An 18,895-nucleotide genomic window follows, 5' to 3' on the forward strand; every position below is an offset into this window, starting at 1 on the left:
CTGAGTTACATTCTGTATTATACCCCAGCGCTGCACTCACTATTCTGCTGGTGCAGTCACAGTGTACATACATTACATTACTGATCCTGAGTTACATCCTGTATTATACTCCAGAGCTACACTCACTATTCTGCTGGTGCAGTCACTGTGTACATACATTACATTACTGATCCTGAGTTACATCCTGTATTATACTCCAGAGCTGCACTCACTATTCTGCTGGTGCAGTCACTGTGTACATACATTACATTACTGATCCTGAGTTACATCCTGTATTATACCCCAGAGCTGCACTCACTATTCTGCTGGTGCAGTCACTGTGTACATACATTACATTACTGATCCTGCGTTACATCCTGTATTATACCCCAGAGCTGCACTCACTATTCTGCTGGTGCAGTCACTGTGTACATACATTACATTACTGATCCTGAGTTACATCCTGTATTATACTCCAGAGCTGCACTCACTATTCTGCTGGTGCAGTCACTGTGTACATACATTACATTACTGATCCTGAGTTACATCCTGTATTATACTCCAGAGCTGCACTCACTATTCTGCTGGTGCAGTCACTGTGTACATACATTACTGATCCTGAGTTACATCCTGTATTATACTCCAGAGCTGCACTCACTATTCTGCTGGTGCAGTCACTGTGTACATACATTACATTACTGATCCTGAGTTACATCCTGTATTATACTCCAGAGCTGCACTCACTATTCTGCTGGTGCCGTCACTGTGTACATACATTACTGATCCTGAGTTACATCCTGTATTATACCCCAGAGCTGCACTCACTATTCTGCTGGTGCAGTCACTGTGTACATACATTACTGATCCTGAGTTACATCCTGTATTATACTCCAGAGCTGCACTCACTATTCTGCTGGTGCAATCACTGTGTACATACATTACATTACTGATCCTGAGTTACATCCTGTCTTATACTCCAGAGCTGCACTCACTATTCTGCTGGTGCAGTCACTGTGTACATACATTACATTACTGATCCTGAGTTACATCCTGTATTATACTCCAGAGCTGCACTCACTATTCTGCTGGTGCAGTCACTGTGTACATACATTACATTACTGATCCTGAGTTACATCCTGTATTATACTCCAGAGCTGCACTCACTATTCTGCTGGTGCAATCACTGTGTACATACATTACATTACTGATCCTGAGTTACATCCTGTATTATACTCCAGAGCTGCACTCACTATTCTGCTGGTGCAGTCACTGTGTACATACATTACATTACTGATCCTGAGTTACATCCTGTATTATACTCCAGAGCTGCACTCACTATTCTGCTGGTGCAATCACTGTGTACATACATTACATTACTGATCCTGAGTTACATCCTGTATTATACTCCAGAGCTGCACTCACTATTCTGCTGGTGCAATCACTGTGTACATACATTACATTACTGATCCTGAGTTACATCCTGTATTATACCCCAGAGCTGCACTCACTATTCTGCTGGTGCAGTCACTGTGTACATACATTACATTACTGATCCTGAGTTACATCCTGTCTTATACTCCAGAGCTGCACTCACTATTCTGCTGGTGCAGTCACTGTGTACATACATTACATTACTGATCTATACGGTTGCTATGGGTAACTCCACTTTTATAACTGAAGTTGTTGCTCATAGAAACCAATCAGTGTGCGGCTTTCGTTTTACTTAGAAATCTTGCTAAATGAGAGCTTGAATCTGATTGGTTGCTCTTGATAGCTGCATGTCCAGCAGCTTCTAGCGCTGAGTATAGGGACGCGCATGCGCGGTACATATCGCCTATTGCGGTGGCGCGCACGTCTTTGTCTTTGGCGCTGTGGTCGCGCACGCTGGAGCCCGAGCTTCATGTAACACTAGGGCTGTCCCTGCGAATCAGGCTCCGGAGGAAACTATGAGATTTACCCCGCTGTGTGGAGCGAACGGAGGGGAACATTCCGTGAGGGGAGAAGAGCCGTGACGTCACTTCCGGCGGGCGGGGTGTCAGGGACTAGATGGTGAGAGCGGCCCCGGTGACTGGAGCACGGTGAGTTCGGGGCCGTGTCCCCCTCTGCTCCCTCCCTTGCGAGCTGTCGGTGTTACACAGTGGGAGGGGCCCCGGCGGCGGCGGCAGGAGAACCCTGGGGAGAGGAGGCGTCCGTGCGGGGGGCGGCAGAGACCGGGGGTGTCGGGATGATGGGGGCTGTAACACCGGGGGTGCCGGGGCGATGGGGGGGCTGCAACACCGGGGGTGTCGGGATGATGGGGGGCTGTAACACCGGGGGGTGTCGGGATGATGGGGGGCTGTAACACCGGGGGGTGTCGGGATGATGGGGGCTGTAACACCGGGGGTGCCGGGGCGATGGGGGGCTGTAACACCGGGGGGTGTCGGGATGATGGGGGCTGTAACACCGGGGGTGCCGGGGCGATGGGGGGGCTGCAACACCGGGGGTGTCGGGATGATGGGGGGCTGCAACACCGGGGGTGTCGGGATGATGGGGGGGGGCTGTAACACCGGGGGTGTCGGGATGATGGGGGGCTGTAACACCGGGGGTGTCGGGATGATGGGGGGGGGCTGTAACACCGGGGGTGCCGGGGCGATGGGGGGGCTGTAACACCGGGGGTGCCGGGGCGATGGGGGGGCTGCAACACCGGGGGTGTCGGGATGGGGGGGGGCTGTAACACCGGGGGTGTCGGGATGATGGGGGGGCTGTAACACCGGGGGGTGTCGGGATGATGGGGGGCTGTAACACCGGGGGTGTCGGGATGATGGGGGGCTGTAACACCGGGGGTGTCGGGATGATGGGGGGGGGCTGTAACACCGGGGGTGCCGGGAGGACGGGGGGGGCTGTAACACCGGGGGTGCCGGGAGGACGGGGGGGGCTGTAACACCGGGGGTGCCGGGAGGACGGGGGGGCTGTAACACCGGGGGTGCCGGGATGATGGGGGGGGGCTGTAACACCGGGGGTGCCGGGAGGACGGGGGGGGCTGTAACACCGGGGGTGCCAGGAGGACGGGGGGGCTGTAACACCGGGGGTGCCGGGAGGACGGGGGGGGGCTGTAACACCGGGGGTGCCGGGAGGACGGGGGGGGGCTGTAACACCGGGGGTGCCGGGAGGACGGGGGGGGGCTGTAACACCGGGGGTGCCGGGAGGACGGGGGGGGGCTGTAACACCGGGGGTGCCGGGAGGACGGGGGGGGCTGTAACACCGGGGGTGTCGGGGCGATGGGGGGGGCTGTAACATCGGGGGGGGGAGGGCTGTAACACCGGGGGTGTCGGGGCGATGGGGGGGCTGTAACATCGGGGGGGAGGGCTGTAACACCGGGCGTGTCGGGATGATGGGGGGGCTGTAACACCGGGGGTGTCGGGATGATGGGGGGGCTGTAACACCGGGGGTGTCGGGATGATGGGGGGGCTGTAACACCGGGGGTGTCGGGATGATGGGGGGGCTGTAACACCGGGGGTGTCGGGATGATGGGGGGGCTGTAACACCGGGGGTGTCGGGATGATGGGGGGGCTATAACACCGGGGGTGTCGGGATGATGGGGGGGCTGTAACACCGGGGGTGTCGGGATGATGGGGGGGCTGTAACACCGGGGGTGTCGGGATGATGGGGGGGCTGTAACACCGGGGGTGTCGGGGCGACGGGGGGCTGTAACACCGGGGGTGCCGGGGCGACGGGGGGCTGTAACACCGGGGGTGCCGGGAGGACGGGGGGCTGTAACACCGGGGGTGCCGGGGCGACGGGGGGCTGTAACACCGGGGGTGCCGGGAGGACGGGGGGCTGTGAGACTGGGGGTGTCAGTATTAGGACCGAGCTGTTCAGCCTGACCCTCTCTACACGGTGGAGATCTTCTCCCAGCGTTGAGGTGACTGCTATAACAATTGCTGGGAGTTGTAGTGCTGAAGTGACTGGAGAGTGGGATTATTAAGGTCACTGGTGCAGACTTTTCAATGGTGATGAAAGCTCGGCCCCTCATAACCCTGGGGGCCAAGAATGGCCCCATCCTGCCCCTGTGCACTGGTCTCCGCTGACATACCAGTAGTCCTGTCCAGCACGTACAATGGGGTTTTCCAGAATGGGGCTCAAAATGCAGAACAATTGAATATAAATCTCCTAATTTTTTTCTGCACCCTTTCCTCACTGCCAATTTCTGACACAGCGATGGGGTCACGTCACATAGCCATGTATTGATTTTGCCCCCCCGACCACAACGCAGCGGCTTCTTCACTGTTGGGGGTCCACAGTTACACGTTACGTATTTGGTGCCAATTTTTTTCTGCCGCAAAATCTGCACCCGCTTGAGCTCGTTCACACTTGGTGTCATTTGATGCAGTTTTTTATTTCATCCTCGGTGCTTGTTTATTTTTAATTTCATGCAGGCTGTGAGAGTTCTTTCAGTGTTTTTGCTGTTTTTGCCCGTTAAGATCAAAATGGCGTAGCACCAAAAACAAAAAAGCTGCAAAACTGCCCGGAACGAGTCTACTTGTACACCGAGCGTTCTCTACTGAACGGAAACTCGAGTTTTTGAGGAGTTTTGAGATTTGGAGAGTCTCTGCTCCAAAAACTCCTCGAAAAGCTTCGATCACCTAGCGCTAGGTTTCATGCAGAAAGGAGTCTGAAATAGATGGTGGCCGCCGTGTAACGCGCGTCGTGGCGGTCACTGGGGACTGCGCAGAGGGTTTCAGGACGGGGCTGTAGTTTATGCAGGTGATCCTCTCGCTTGGTGGGAATATTTAGGAAGAGCAGGGTGGGGGGCTCCTCTGCTTATGTAGGAAGTGGCAGGTTATTTAAGGAATGGGTGGCATTTAAGAATGACATGGCCTCTTGCATTTTTGAGGGGGAGGGGAAATTAAAGGGTCTTTGTTCACAGTGTGAATGGCGCTGTTTTCAGTGATTTGCTGGATGCTCTTCTATATGTTAGCCCCTCATCTGTGGGACAGCATAGGTGGTCACACAGGTAATGACGTAGGTGGCAAGCAGATATTCCATAGTTTCCCGTCCCGCGCAGACAGCATACCCCAGTCATGCGCACTGTGATGTCTGGTGACCAGCAGTGGCTCCTACAGGACTTGTCACGGTCTCCTGTCTTGGTGCTTGTTGGTGCAGGTCAGACACTAGTCAGATAGGCTTGTGCCACCAGAATAGGGTAAAAGCCTCGTGGTCTCTCGTGAATTTTCCCAGTGACTGATATTTCGGAGGGCTCAGACCTCTGCCTCCTCAACCCCTGCAATCAGATGATGTCCTATGCAATGACCGAGTATGGGGGTCTGCAGTGTGCTGCCTTGTGTGACCGCCATTATACTGTAGTCCACGAGGGAAAGACATATTACATCGGGAGATGAACTGCTCCGTCGCTTTTCTGCAACAGTTTAGTTCCGAGCGATTTGTCCATCACATGCTTGGTGCTTCAGGGATTGCTGCTGATGTACAGGCAGGACCCACACCCTGTCTGCTACTACATAGGGAATACTGTAGTGATAATTGCAATTTAACATAGGGTGCCGGATTACAGGGAAAAGTACCATGTAGTGTGCTGGATTACAGGGAAAAGTGCCATGTAGTGTGCCGGATTACAGGGAAAAGTACCATGTAATGTGCTGGATTACAGGGAAAAGTACCATGTAGTGTGCCGGATTACAGGGAAAAGTACCATGTAGTGTGCCGGATTACAGGGAAAAGTACCATGTAGTGTGCCGGATTACAGGGAAAAGTACCATGTAGTGTGCCGGATTACAGGGAAAAGTACCATGTAGTGTGCCGGATTACAGGGAAAAGTACCGTGTAGTGTGCCGGATTACAGGGAAAAGTACCGTGTAGTGTGCCGGATTACAGGGAAAAGTACCGTGTAGTGTGCCGGATTACAGGGAAAAGTACCGTGTAGTGTGCCGGATTACAGGGAAAAGTACCGTGTAGTGTGCCGGATTACAGGGAAAAGTACCGTGTAGTGTGCCGGATTACAGGGAAAAGTACCGTGTAGTGTGCCGGATTACAGGGAAAAGTACCGTGTAGGGTGCCGGATTACAGGGAAAAGTACCGTGTAGTGTGCCGGATTACAGGGAAAAGTACCGTGTAGTGTGCCGGATTACAGGGAAAAGTGCCGTGTAGTGTGCCGGATTACAGGGAAAAGTGCCGTGTAGTGTGCCGGATTACAGGGAAAAGTGCCGTGTAGTGTGCCGGATTACAGGGAAAAGTGCCGTGTAGTGTGCCGGATTACAGGGAAAAGTGCCGTGTAGTGTGCCGGATTACAGGGAAAAGTGCCGTGTAGTGTGCCGGATTACAGGGAAAAGTGCCGTGTAGTGTGCCGGATTACAGGGAAAAGTGCCGTGTAGTGTGCCGGATTACAGGGAAAAGTGCCGTGTAGTGTGCCGGATTACAGGGAAAAGTGCCTTGTAGGGTGCCGGATTACAGGGAAAAGTACCGTGTAGGGTGCCGGATTACAGGGAAAAGTACCGTGTAGTGTGCCGGATTACAGGGAAAAGTGCCGTGTAGTGTGCCGGATTACAGGGAAAAGTGCCGTGTAGTGTGCCGGATTACAGGGAAAAGTACCGTGTAGGGTGCCGGATTACAGGGAAAAGTGCTCTATAGAGTGCTGGATTACAGGGAAAAGTACCATGTAGTGTGCCGGATTACAGGGAAAAGTGCCATGTAGTGTGCCGGATTACAGGGAAAAGTGCTCTATAGAGTGCTGGATTACAGGGAAAAGTACCATGTAGTGTGCTGGATTACAGCGAAAAGTGCTCTATAGAGTGCTGGATTACAGGGAAAAGTGCCGTGTAGTGTGCCGGATTACAGGGGAAAGTGCTGTGTAGTGTGCCGGATTACAGGGAAAAGTGCTCTATAGAGTGCTGGATTACAGGGAAAAGTGCTGTGTAGTGTGCCGGATTACAGGGAAAAGTGCCTTGTAGTGTGCCGGATTACAGGGAAAAGTGCTCTATAGAGTGCTGGATTACAGGGAAAAGTACCATGTAGTGTGCCGGATTGCAGGGAAAAGTGCTCTATAGAGTGCTGGATTACAGGGAAAAGTGCCGTGTAGTGTGCCGGATTACAGGGGAAAGTGCTGTGTAGTGTGCCGGATTGCAGGGGAAAGTGCCGTGTAGTGTGCCAGATTGCAGGGGAAAGTGCCGTGGAAAGTGCCGTGTAGGGTGCCGGATTGCAGGGAAAAGTGCCGTGTAGGGTGCCGGATTGCAGGGGAAAGTGCCGTGTAGGGTGCCGGATTGCAGGGGAAAGTGCCGTGTAGGGTGCCGGATTGCAGGGGAAAGTGCCGTGTAGTGTGCCAGATTGCAGGGGAAAGTGCCGTGGAAAGTGCCGTGTAGGGTGCCGGATTGCAGGGGAAAGTGCCGTGTAGGGTGCCGGATTGCAGGGGAAAGTGCCGTGTAGGGTGCCGGATTGCGCCGTGTAGGGTGCCGGATTGCAGGGGAAAGTGCCGTGTAGGGTGCCGGATTGCAGGGGAAAGTGCCGTGTAGGGTGCCGGATTGCAGCCGTGTAGGGTGCCGGATTGCAGGGGAAAGTGCCGTGTAGGGTGCCGGATTGCAGGGGAAAGTGCCGTGTAGGGTGCCGGATTGGCACAATACCCTATAGCTGTTGGGGACACAAGACATGTGACCCCACAGACGGACACCCCCGTGCTGGCGAGCGGAGGTGGGATCTATATACTTGCTCCGTACAGGACTAGAGGATATACTGGGGGCTGATGACACATTGCAGCGCTGCCCGGCTGGTTGTTTGTGGTCGGTCACGTCTGTAAAGCACATGATCTATTTGCAGAACTGTCTTCTGTGGGATGACGGCGTGGGAAACCTACTGGCTTTATTATATTAGTATTATTTTTCCTGGCACACAGGGCAGTGGTAGCCCATCAGGTCCCCTTTACTGATCCCCTAGACGCCACAATTGCTATTGACTGCAGCCTATAAGGGACTGCGGCCGGGATCGGCGTTATCTCCAGCACTGGGTACAAGCGCCGCTCTCTTCCTTGTCAGCTTTTCGTCATGTTGTTTTCCCTCGGAGACGCATCTCAGATTTTATCTATATTTTACCGCGTATTTGTTTGTGCAGTGACATCGTCTCTTCTCAATGACTCGGACATTTTCCAGTTTACATATGTTTCCACCAGCGCAGGCTTTCCAGTGACGGCAGAATGTTTGCACCACTACTTCAGGAGGAGCTAGATATTATCATGGGAAATGCTGAAAGGGACAAAGGGTGCATTACATGGACGGTGGCCGAGTGCCAATGACCTGGTGTCCCTGGCACCAGTCACCCTGCAGCCGACCCCATCATTTTAGCTTTTTCGGTTCCTATTACATTAATATTATTCCAATATTATTAATATTCTTAATATTATTAATGTGATTATCCAAAGTCTTAACACAATAGGATGGACTCCTTTTATAAGTGAAGCATGATGTAGGGGAAGAGATCCTGATTCCAGCAATGTATCACTTATTAGGCTGCTTTCTGTATTTTTGATAAAATCCCAGTTTTATCTGCAGTTCTGACTGCTGAACCCTGTAACCCCACCCACATCAGTGACTTGCCAGCTTTCTCTATACACTGTGCATAGGCAGAAAGTTGTCAGTCAGTGGTGTTGGGAATGGTTAAATAGTGATTTCCTGCTTACAGAAAACCAGCCTAGTAAGTGATACATCACTGGAATCAGGGTATCTGTCTCTACATCTGTTTCAGGGTGTTAACCCCTCATTAGTGTAATTCAAGAGCAGCCACCTCTTCTTGGCAGTACTGGAAGAATGATAGACTAATTTGCATATTTTCATCCATGGACCATTGCCTGGAAGACTCCGTATTCAGATGGGATAATGCATGTATAAGAAAAAAATGGCATTAAATGACATGACCCCTTGGAAGGGGAAGCTAAGAGCAGGACCCCTCCACTACGAGGAGCATAGGGGTCACAGTCAACGCTTGGTACCAGCATGAAGCGACGTTTCCTCCTAGAGCAAGAGACTACAAGGACCTATTGTGGGCTGTATTCATGCCCGTACACTTAGAAGAGAAGCCCCCATGTCCTTATGAAGGAATGCAGACGAATCCGACCCTAATCACGGAGGATAAACCTGTTAGTTCCTCTACTGTGACTTGTCAGGTGGTAGGTTTCACCCTGATCATAAGGAATGTGAATGGCGTGTGATGACCTCACGGGGAGAAATTCCCATGGTGAAGAGCAGCAATGCTGCCTCCTGAGTGCAGCCGCGAGTGGGCATCGCCATGTGCCCTGGCACCCCGTTCTGCCCTGCACGGCCCCCTTCTGTGAGAGCCGCAGATCTCATCCATTGATATGCAAAGGACAGAATTTGCAAGGAATATACCAAGTTTTGAGTATCGGTCTGCAATCTCATCAGATGATCCCTTTCTTCACGTCCACAATGAAATTGAATCGTATATTTTTCTTATAGTTTACTTTGGGGTTTTTCCTCTCCTATTTTATGGCGCTTCCATCCCCTCTGCGCGGTCACTTGGTGTCAATGAGCGGCCCTGAATAGCTGCGATGAATAATGGCCGCCAAGACTTGTGAATGAGTGACTGGCTGCCGGTTTCCGCCCTGCAGTTCCGTACAAGCCGCTAATGAGGACGCTGTTTTTCTCTTTGAGTTGCTGTGCATTCTTGTGGGAACCAGTTTGGATGGAGGAATGGTAAACATCTGCGGGGACTTTCGGGTAATCCTCCGACGGAGGAAATGTGCGGTAACTTCTTCATTCTGCGGTCGTCATCCCTCAGCTTAGCTGCGCTCACTGGCCACCGGATAAGAGCGTGTGACGAGTGATCGAACAGGGCCACAATTTTCGGTAATTACTATGAGAATACATGTCCTCGTGTTTCCGCTGCAGGTTTTCATTGTGGATTTTACCCTTTGCGTTGGCCCAAATCTGCATTGAACACGTGGGACATGCAATTTTATCTCCTTGGATGACGCGTGCCCATTAATGGTAGTTTTTGTTTTAGGTTTGCAGTAAGTGCAGATGGGGATGAACATGTGGTTACGGAATCGTCCTGAAATGGGGATTCCCACCTCCTAAGGATGATGTGGGGGGCTTGCAGGATTCCTGTGTATTGTAAAGCTTAGTCTAGTATAGAAAAGCCGCTTCATCTTACTATGGCTGTACCATGCTGATGGACTCCAAATGGACGCGTCCCGTTTTTGGGATCAGTGGGAGTCTCCGCATGATTGATCTCTCGGACCCCTATGATCCTAAGTGTCCAGGGGAATGGCGGCCCCTCTGGAGTGAGTTTCCTGCATGCCCAGGTGACCAGAGACAGGTCAGACCCCACTATTTCAGTGATGTGAACCAGTTCCCACTTCATTGCTTAGAACAGAGGCCTCGTAGCTCATCAGATCCGAACATTCCCAGAAAAGATCTGTCCAGACTGGAACCTCGTGCCCCCCTCTCTCCGTATCAGGATCAAAGCACCAGCCCTGCCCAGTATACTCCATTGTGTGCGATCCCAGGCAGAACATTTCCCAGAGAGTCTGTCCTTATCTATGGTGGATAAATAGATGGTGGCCAGGTCTGGATCCCACTCTTGGCTCCTGGAGGTGACGGCAGCTGCTTCATGTCACACCTAGGGTGATGGGAGCGCCGCTCCCCAGGCCCCTATACTCTGCTCCCATTGTTTTTGACTTGCTCTGTTTCTTGAGTTTTCTGGCCTCTCATGTTCCTTACGCCTTTGGGAAGGTCACTTAGCGCTTTGACCTCTCTTCTTTCCATCTGCCGCGATCTGAAACCCACAGTTATGTCTTGTGAATACTCGGGATCCCCGGAGACTGCAGCCATATTGCATTTTCCTATGTCTGCCCCAGTGTAACTTTCGGCTTGGGAATCGGCGACAGCGTGTTGCGTCTGCTCTTTACCTCCCTGTGCAGCGCTTTTTGCTGCAAATGCAATCTGCGCCTCCCTTGCTGCTATGATACGCCGTGGTAGAAAGCAATAGTATTACCTGCAGAGTATGTCCAGACTTGGACATGGATGTGCCGCAGATCTGCACCAGTTAATGGAAGAAATCCATCAGCTTTTCCGTGCTCAGATCCTCATTTTCTTTTGTTTTTTGTATTCATTGACTGCAGGTCGCCTTAGATTATGTTTTGAAATGGGGACCTGTCTGTTCACCGCGGAGCTCTGCGTAAAGGCCGACTATTACAGCGACCGGTCCATACTTCTTTTTGGGCAAAATGGCCCAGAAATAACGGAGACGGCAGACTTGTGATGAATCGGGTGTGTTCGTGTTGGGAGACCCCCTCGCTCATGGATGTGATTGACAGGCTGTAGGAGCAAAATTACTGCCCCCCCCCCCCAAAAAAAAAAAGTCACGCATTACTTCATATAACCCCCAGAAACAAATCTGTGATGTGGCCGCTATATGCCACGGTTCTTTGCCACGGAGCCAGTTTTGCTGAATCCCTCCATCGTGTCCGCGGCCTGAGATGAGGCGATCTGTAGAATCCCGCGGATCTGCTCCATGTTTTCCCATTGTTTCTGGGCCTGGCCGCGGCGCAGGTCTGTGAAGTCTGCAGACACTTCCTGTTGGCTTTAATGTTTCAGAAAGCGATGAAACTTATCTGACGGACGCCAAACAAACTTCTTCCCAAACTTCTGTCTCTAAATTCCAAATGATGGGGGGGTAAAGGGAAATAAAAGCCCCTGTGTCCTGTCCCTTCTATAGTCCGAGCGCAGCTGCTCGTTCGCAGATGTCACGTTATCTGACCAATGGCCGACTTCTAAAAATAAGGATCCAAATATGTGACCCCTGACATAGTACCTCCACAGGCCCCGGGACAGTTGTGAAATGGAGGCACGGGACGGCCCTTGTGTTTTCTTAGGAGGTTTTCCAAAAAGTTTCCGGGGAAGTTTCAGCTTCTTTTCATCCCAGTATTGCTGAGGGCCCCAAATAAAAAGGCCGATCACGTCTTGCTGGTGGGACTTGCAGAGTGACAAATCTGCCTACAGCGCCACCACAGGGGAAATGATGCATTGCACAGTATTTATTTTACTGGTACAGTCCCAAATAAGAGTCCGTCTTTATAAAATCGTACTGACCAAATCGAGCTCTTTATAACAGGTTGGATCTGCGCGGAGTTGTCATCTGAATACCCCTTTAATGCAGTGTATTTGACCCAATAATGGTTGCCGGTGTCTTTTTCTCACCTTTCATTCCCAATATAAATATTTTGGGGTTAATTGTGGCTTGGTCTGGGTCACACGGGTCATCGGGCCGGTTGTCGTAGTCTGTGTGGCTTTAACAGATGGTGCACCGTCCGGGCCCCGTTGTCGCCGTGTCGTCACCTGTTCACTATAGCTGTCTGTTTGTCACTGACACGTGTTCTGTTCACTCATGGCTGCTGCCCTTCGCGCTGCTTGGACTGTGTATGGAGGATCCTTTGGATGCCTGCATTCAGGAGGCTTCAAGGGTTTTCCAGCCTCTTGGGGAAAAAAAATTGTTATCTAACTTTGAAAGGTGAGAAACTGAAACTAAGTTTATTATAAAGGATCTCTGTGCCATTTGTCCATGGCTGACACCTGGGATTAGATTTATGCCCCAGTAAAGTAAACGAGCCTGATCTACAATACCACACACAACCTGTAGGCAGAGGGGGCGCTGTTGAAGGTTGTTCTAATGCTTCTGTGCAACTTACGTTATTTACAAAAATGTATCTCCCCGGATTGTCATAGTCTGGGTAAGTGTTGTGCGAATACATTGTTGCAGACTGATTTCACATCTCTAATCTCGAGAAATAATAGGATTGCACTGGTTGGCTTGCAGCCTGCCGAGACCGTGCCCTGGTCAACTGACCGCAACTCTCCTGACAGTATATACGTGCTCGACCATGGTGCAATGGGGAAAGTGGAGTGAGCAGCTGCCAGATAGTTCTGCCAGTGGCTTATGTCTCCTAAAGAATAGAAGGTGTAGAGGGGAAGATTGAACAATGCTGACACTTCTATGCTCCTAGAATATGAATATGGGCATCCCCTATAACCTGTGGTATTCTGCCTATATCTCTATGGCAATCGGCACATGCTGGGACTTGTAGTTTCACAGTCAAATATTGAAGATAACTGGCTTAGACAGTAAATTCCTGACATCATGTTGACCTCAATCAATGGACATCTTGCTCTACAGTGCCCCTGCTCTGCTCCCTCTGGCGCCTCCTCTGCACCCTGCGGCACCACCTGCGCCCTATTCTCTCTGGCTGCCCCGCTCTGGTTCCTCTGGCGCCGGTACCGCCTGTGCCCTATTCTTTCTCGCTGCCCCCTATCTGCTCCATCTGTGTTGCTCGATCTGGCGTCGCCACCTGCTCCAGTTCGCTCTGGGGTCTCCGCCTCCCCTGTTCGCTCTGGGGTCTCCGCCTCCCCTGTTCGCTCTGGGGTCTCCGCCTCCCCTGTTCGCTCTGGGGTCTCCGCCTCCCCTGTTCGCTCTGGGGTCTCCCCCCCCCCCCCCCCCCCCCGCCCTTCATCTCTTAGGTTTTTTGTGTTTTCTCATCTTACTGGCATGTAATATTCTCCCGTATAAAGGTTACTATAAGCAAAGACTTCAGGCAAGAAGGGGTCTAATTTTAATTTTCAGGAGCTATATTTGACTGAGCCGCCTCTAACAAAGGAAATGCCAGCGAGATTGTGCGGCTGCTGTTTATTCTGCCGGTCATAAATCTGATGGACTCTTACACAATGCCAAGCTTGGCTTCTGGTGTTTACAGAGGAGCTAAACCAGAGTCGGAGCTGTCCGAGAGGAGCCGCCTGATCCCCCAGGAGTCCGGGCCGCCCGGCTTCTATACATAACAAATTGGTGTCGTGCAAAGACCCCAGAGTGGTCATCCGCAGACTACAACCCCCACCAGTAACTCTTAGAAGGTTCTGGTCCTCCTTGTGGAGACCCAGTGGGAATAGGGAGTCGTACATGTAATGCACCCTGGGGAAAAAAAATTTGCCTATTGTCTCTCTAGTGCCACCTAAGGGTAGTTTCCCTGTAAGTTAGATTCCAACCCCTTATAGAGCTTGTTGGCTTTGCCTTACAGGATATGTGCCCACAGAGAGACCAGCAGGAGAGCTACGGTTTGTGGGCACAGTGCTACGCCTCCGTCAGTAGTTCCCTACGCAGTAACCCCGGAGCTGCAGCACAGTCCCGTTCACCAAAAATTGGGCTGTAATGCAAACAGGTAAGCCCCTCCTTTGGATAGATGGGGGTCCTGAGGTGTGACTCCATTTATTAGGATGTTGAGGCATAGCGGGCCGCAGCGTAACTTGAGCAGTGCTGCCATTTGTTGCAGATATGACCCCGATCTCATCACGCTGCGGCATTTCTGCCTCCACATCTGACATTGCAGCGGAAGACTTGGCTGCAGATTTTCCCACGACTTCAGCCTGTTTTCCGATAAATGGCGTCCATTCCATACACGGCCGTCCCCGGTGCACAGTGCCGCTCGCTGTCTTATCACTTCTCCTTATATAACTCGTCTGGGTGTAATCCGCCAGTTGTACGAGTGGAGCTACTACTAATCCATCCGCATAAGCCGTAATCCTAATCCGCTGACTAGCCTCATTTATCCGTCGCAGTGTTAAAGGGACGTGCTACCTATCTCAGAAACGCCACTTTTGCCACTTCTTCGGACAATGTAATATTATTACACGCCGTGAAGTAATTTTGGAACCCCTGATTCTACTTTCTGGGGTATTTTTTGGGGGGGGGGAGTTAGTACATGTATTAAACAGAAGGAGAACCCCCCCCCCCTTTATGTCTCGTGGTATAGTCTTGTTTCCTAGTCCGGACTTATTCGGATGAATCCACTTTGCGCTTTAGGGTAATTGCCTTTTAAAGGCAATCGTGCAAGAAAATGTATCAGCGCGGCTGCACAACACTGTGACTACCTCAGATGTTTGCTCACGGTGTCATTCCCAAAATATGCATGATCCGTGCCAGGGAATGTCTTTCAGTACGATTAGCCCTCAGTCCTTTTTACATTGTTCCAGGCTTTAATGCGTTGCGGTAAGAGAAACCATCATAATAATGGCGCCAATTATGTAATGCCATCTATCCGTGGAACCCATACTACTTAGGGGCGAAAAAGTGTGGTCCCGTAAAGCAACAGTCATCTCATTCCCGTGATGATTTATTTCCTGCGCTGTATAGTCCTATGACGGAGCAACAAACTGGCGGTTGTGAATACGGTGTTAATTGGCGGTTTTTGCACCAGGAATGGCGCCCCACCAGTCTAGGATTTCAGGTCCGCTCTATAGAGGTGAATGGGTAAAACACACAACCAATCAAGGTTTTGTTTTTTTAACATGGGGGTCCCTCATAGGGGTGAGACTGACTGACCTCCCAGAGGCTTTATTAAAGGTTACCTGTCAGCACTTGACAGGAACAGCGTGGCTGTGTAGGCGCTGGTGCCCTGATAATAAAAATTATACCTTTTTTGTAGAGATCTGATGTGCCAGCCATGAGATATTGAGCTTAGAATCCATATGCAAATCAGTCTGGAAGTGCACTGGGGGTGTGTCCTAGAAGCAGTTCTAGAGCACTGACACACCCCCAGTGCACTTCAAGACTGATTCTTCTACACTTGATATCTCATAAGTGGCACATCTGATCTGTACAAGAAGGGTATAGTTTTTATTGAGAGACGAGCGCCTACACAGCCGGACCACTACTGCCGTACGGTAAGAACGGACTGATTTTTCAAGGACTAGTTCACATTTACTGTAGGCCTGAAACTCAGAAAACCTCTGCTAATCTTTCAGGTTGGATTGAATAAGCTGTAAATATTGCCAGTAAATATTACCGCCAGCATGTTTCGTGCCGCCGAGGGGTCGACGACTTCATTCTATAAAGGGAATGTAGTAACTTATTACTGCTACAAGGAATAGTAGTTTGGATTCTTAAAGGGATAGTCTGGGATGGAGACCGATTTCCCCCCAATACCGCCGTCCTAAAGAATTAGGAAAATTCTGCCCCATCTGTGCATGGATTAAGCCTGGGGGATTTCTTCCAGAAATGTAATGGTAGTTCTACATTTTTAGGGATTTTTACGTCGCTCTAGACAACATTCTAAATCAGAGGAGGGTTCAGGGTCCGACAGCTTCTTCAATAATCGGGACCACCCCCTTATGAACAGTGGGTGGACAAATGGTGCATGCACGTGCCCCTTCATTGTCGGTGCAGTCTGAAAAAGTTTTTTGCAACTTCTTAAAACTTTTGTTTTCCAGTTTCTCTCCAAACCTCTGCTTGCTCTGTGATCTTGGACGGCTCACAGCTGAGATTTTGTTACATTGTATCAGTTTTGGACGTTTCTGATGAAAGTGGTAGACGATAGGACAGTGTCCACTTTCACTTTGGCTCCTCCAATCGAGGCTGTATAGGAATAGTTTTGAAATAACAAAAATGTAAAACCCTCTTTTATTATTTTTTTTTTTTCTCTCTCTCTCTTGCCAGGAAATGACCTAGAGGCCTTACAAATACATGGTGTGCATTCTTTCTCCAGAGCAAGCGCAATCTGGGAGCTGCACTTGTTTCCGCTGTAACTAAACTACCTCAACAAAACCCAGAGAGGAAGACGAGGGGCGGAGGGGGACGTCATCCAGCAGCAAATCCCGTCAAAGACCCCCACAGTATTCCAGGCTTTTCGGTGCAGACTGGATCTGCCGGACTGTAGCACCTACACAAATCCCGTATACCAAGACCCCTCCTCACCTCCGGATCGCTTCATACCCACCAGCTGTTGATCAGTGTGTTGGTTATTATTTTTTTTTGTTTTTGCTGTGCTGACTTAATTTCTATTTTTTTTTGTGGAATTTTGTGTATTTTTTTTTTCCTGGTTTGGAGTAAGCAGACTTATTTTTTTTTTTTATTATTATTTTTGGGCTGCAGAGGAAACTTCTTACATGAAGTGACGGAGAAGGGTTAACCGGAGCCGTCAGATGAGCGAGGCGCACATATATCAGCTGGCTTCCACAAGTTGTGAACTTGCAGCTGGGCTGCACTGAATACTAAAAAAAAAAAAAATCCCTAAGTCAGCGGATCTGCCGCCTCTCTGCTCCGCTCGTACACATTACACAGCCTGCCTTTTGGAAATGCCTTGTACGAAACCTATGTTTGCCACCCTGCTCTGCTATCTGACATAGCCAGGCGTCCGGAGAGGTGGGTTTTGTAGGCACGGCTGTTTTAGGTACCTGTGGCTCGTGGGTCACCTATGTATTGCTGCAGCGCACAGGAAAGTAAAATGGACTACAAGAGGCGGTTTTTGCTTGGCGGGTCCAAGCAGAAGGTGCAGCAGCACCAGCAGTACCAGATGCCTGAGCTCAGCCGGACTCTGAGCACACCTTTGGCCTCAACCACCCCAATGGTATCTCCGGCTAACACCGGCGGCAGCAGCGGCTGCCCTAACCCCTCCGCCCACACTACGCCCGTAGCGGATATCCAGCAGGGTATCTCCAAGTATTTGGATGCTCTCAACGTGTTCTGCCGCGCCAGCACTTTCCTCACCGACCTTTTCAGCAACGTTTTCCGTCACTCGCACTACTCGAAGGCAGCTATGCAACTCAAAGACGTGCAGGAACACGTCATGGAGGCTGCCAGCCGGCTCACCGCAGCAATAAAACCGGAGATAGCAAAAATGCTAATGGAGCTGAGCGCGGGGGCGGCCAACTTTAAAGACCAGAACGAGTTCGGCCTGCAGGATATAGAGGTGAGCGGCTTTTTGTTATTAGAATTGGTAGATGTGGGAATTTGCATTTTTTTTTTTCTTCCCCTTTAAGGGGGGGGGGGGGTATGTAAGCTTAATAATTGGGCATACCGTCACTTTATGATCAGTTGGCGACACTTTGGCCACGGATTTCTCGGCGGAAACATCACAACGACAAGTCGACGCTGAATGGTTTTCATGGGAAAGTTGGGTGTTCACTAGAGTAGATGTGTCAGGAGAGCTGACTGATCTTAGTAAGGTCGGGGTAAAAAGTAAAGGCCCCCCCCCCACAAATCTATAGGTTGTCGTGTAAAAGTTTTCAATCTTTTGGGTTCTACAGTTGCGATGCAGACCATGCGTCTCCGTAGTAACAGACTACATGGAAACTATATGTAGTCGGATTTTGCAGTCACGCACGTTTTTTTTGTTTTTTTAATTATGCTAATGTTCATGTAGCCAGTTAAGTGAAAGTAGCTGAAAGTAGGGGAATATGACAGCAGGATCCGACCACAGTGTGTTGTCTGTTACCATGGAGAGGCATAGTCTGCAGAGGAGCTGTGGAAACCAAACGGCAGGACATTTTTAATGAAGTCTCACTTGTTTTTTTTGTCTTTTGTATACATTCAGAGGAAAAGTGTTTGAAAATATGGCTTCAAATGGAAAAGTTGCAGGAGGCTATCACTTGTTCCGTTGAGATCCAGGGGTTTTCTTTATGTGGCTCCTGCGGTCTGTTATCCGGCGTGTCTCTGTGCGTAGCTCCTGCAGTCAGTTATCCGGGGTGTTTCTGTACGTGGCTCCTGCGGTCTGTTATCCGACGTGTCTCTGTGCGTGGCTCCTGCAGTCAGTTATCCGGGTTGTCTCTGTACTTGGCTCCTGCGCTCTGTTATCCGGGGTGTCTCTGTACGTGGCTCCTGCGCTCTGTTATCCGGGGTGTTTCTGTACGTGGCTCCTGCGGTCTGTTATCCGACGTGTCTCTGTGCGTGGCTCCTGCGGTCAGTTATCCGGGTTGTCTCTGTACTTGGCTCCTGCGCTCTGTTATCCGGGGTGTCTCTGTACGTGGCTCCTGCGCTCTGTTATCCGGGGTGTCTCTGTACGTGGCTCCTGCGCTCTGTTATCCGGGGTGTCTCTGTACGTGGCTCCTGCGCTCTGTTATTCGGGGTGTCTCTGTACGTGGCTCCTGCGCTCTGTTATTCG

General features: G+C 50.9%; 1 protein-coding gene across 2 annotated transcripts in view; it reads left to right on the top strand.

Moving 5' to 3' along the window:
• The first annotated feature begins 1,805 nt into the window (after positions 1-1,805).
• Positions 1,806-18,895, top strand: part of GARRE1 (granule associated Rac and RHOG effector 1) — a 44,438-nt gene continuing 27,348 nt past the window's right edge. The window contains exons 1-2 of one of the 2 annotated variants that reach the window (XM_073585178.1): positions 1,806-2,057; positions 16,453-17,704. In XM_073585178.1, coding sequence (XP_073441279.1) covers positions 17,210-17,704 — 495 coding nt within the window. In that variant the 5' untranslated portion in view covers positions 1,806-2,057; positions 16,453-17,209. Of the gene's footprint in view, positions 2,058-3,787; positions 3,881-16,452; positions 17,705-18,895 lie in introns of those variants that run through there. The other variant, XM_073585187.1, reaches the window with a different exon arrangement.

The sequence above is a fragment of the Dendrobates tinctorius genome, unplaced genomic scaffold, assembly GCF_039654945.1.
Source record: "Dendrobates tinctorius isolate UK_male_01 unplaced genomic scaffold, ASM3965494v1 ptg000009l, whole genome shotgun sequence".
Taxonomy (NCBI): domain Eukaryota; kingdom Metazoa; phylum Chordata; class Amphibia; order Anura; family Dendrobatidae; genus Dendrobates; species Dendrobates tinctorius.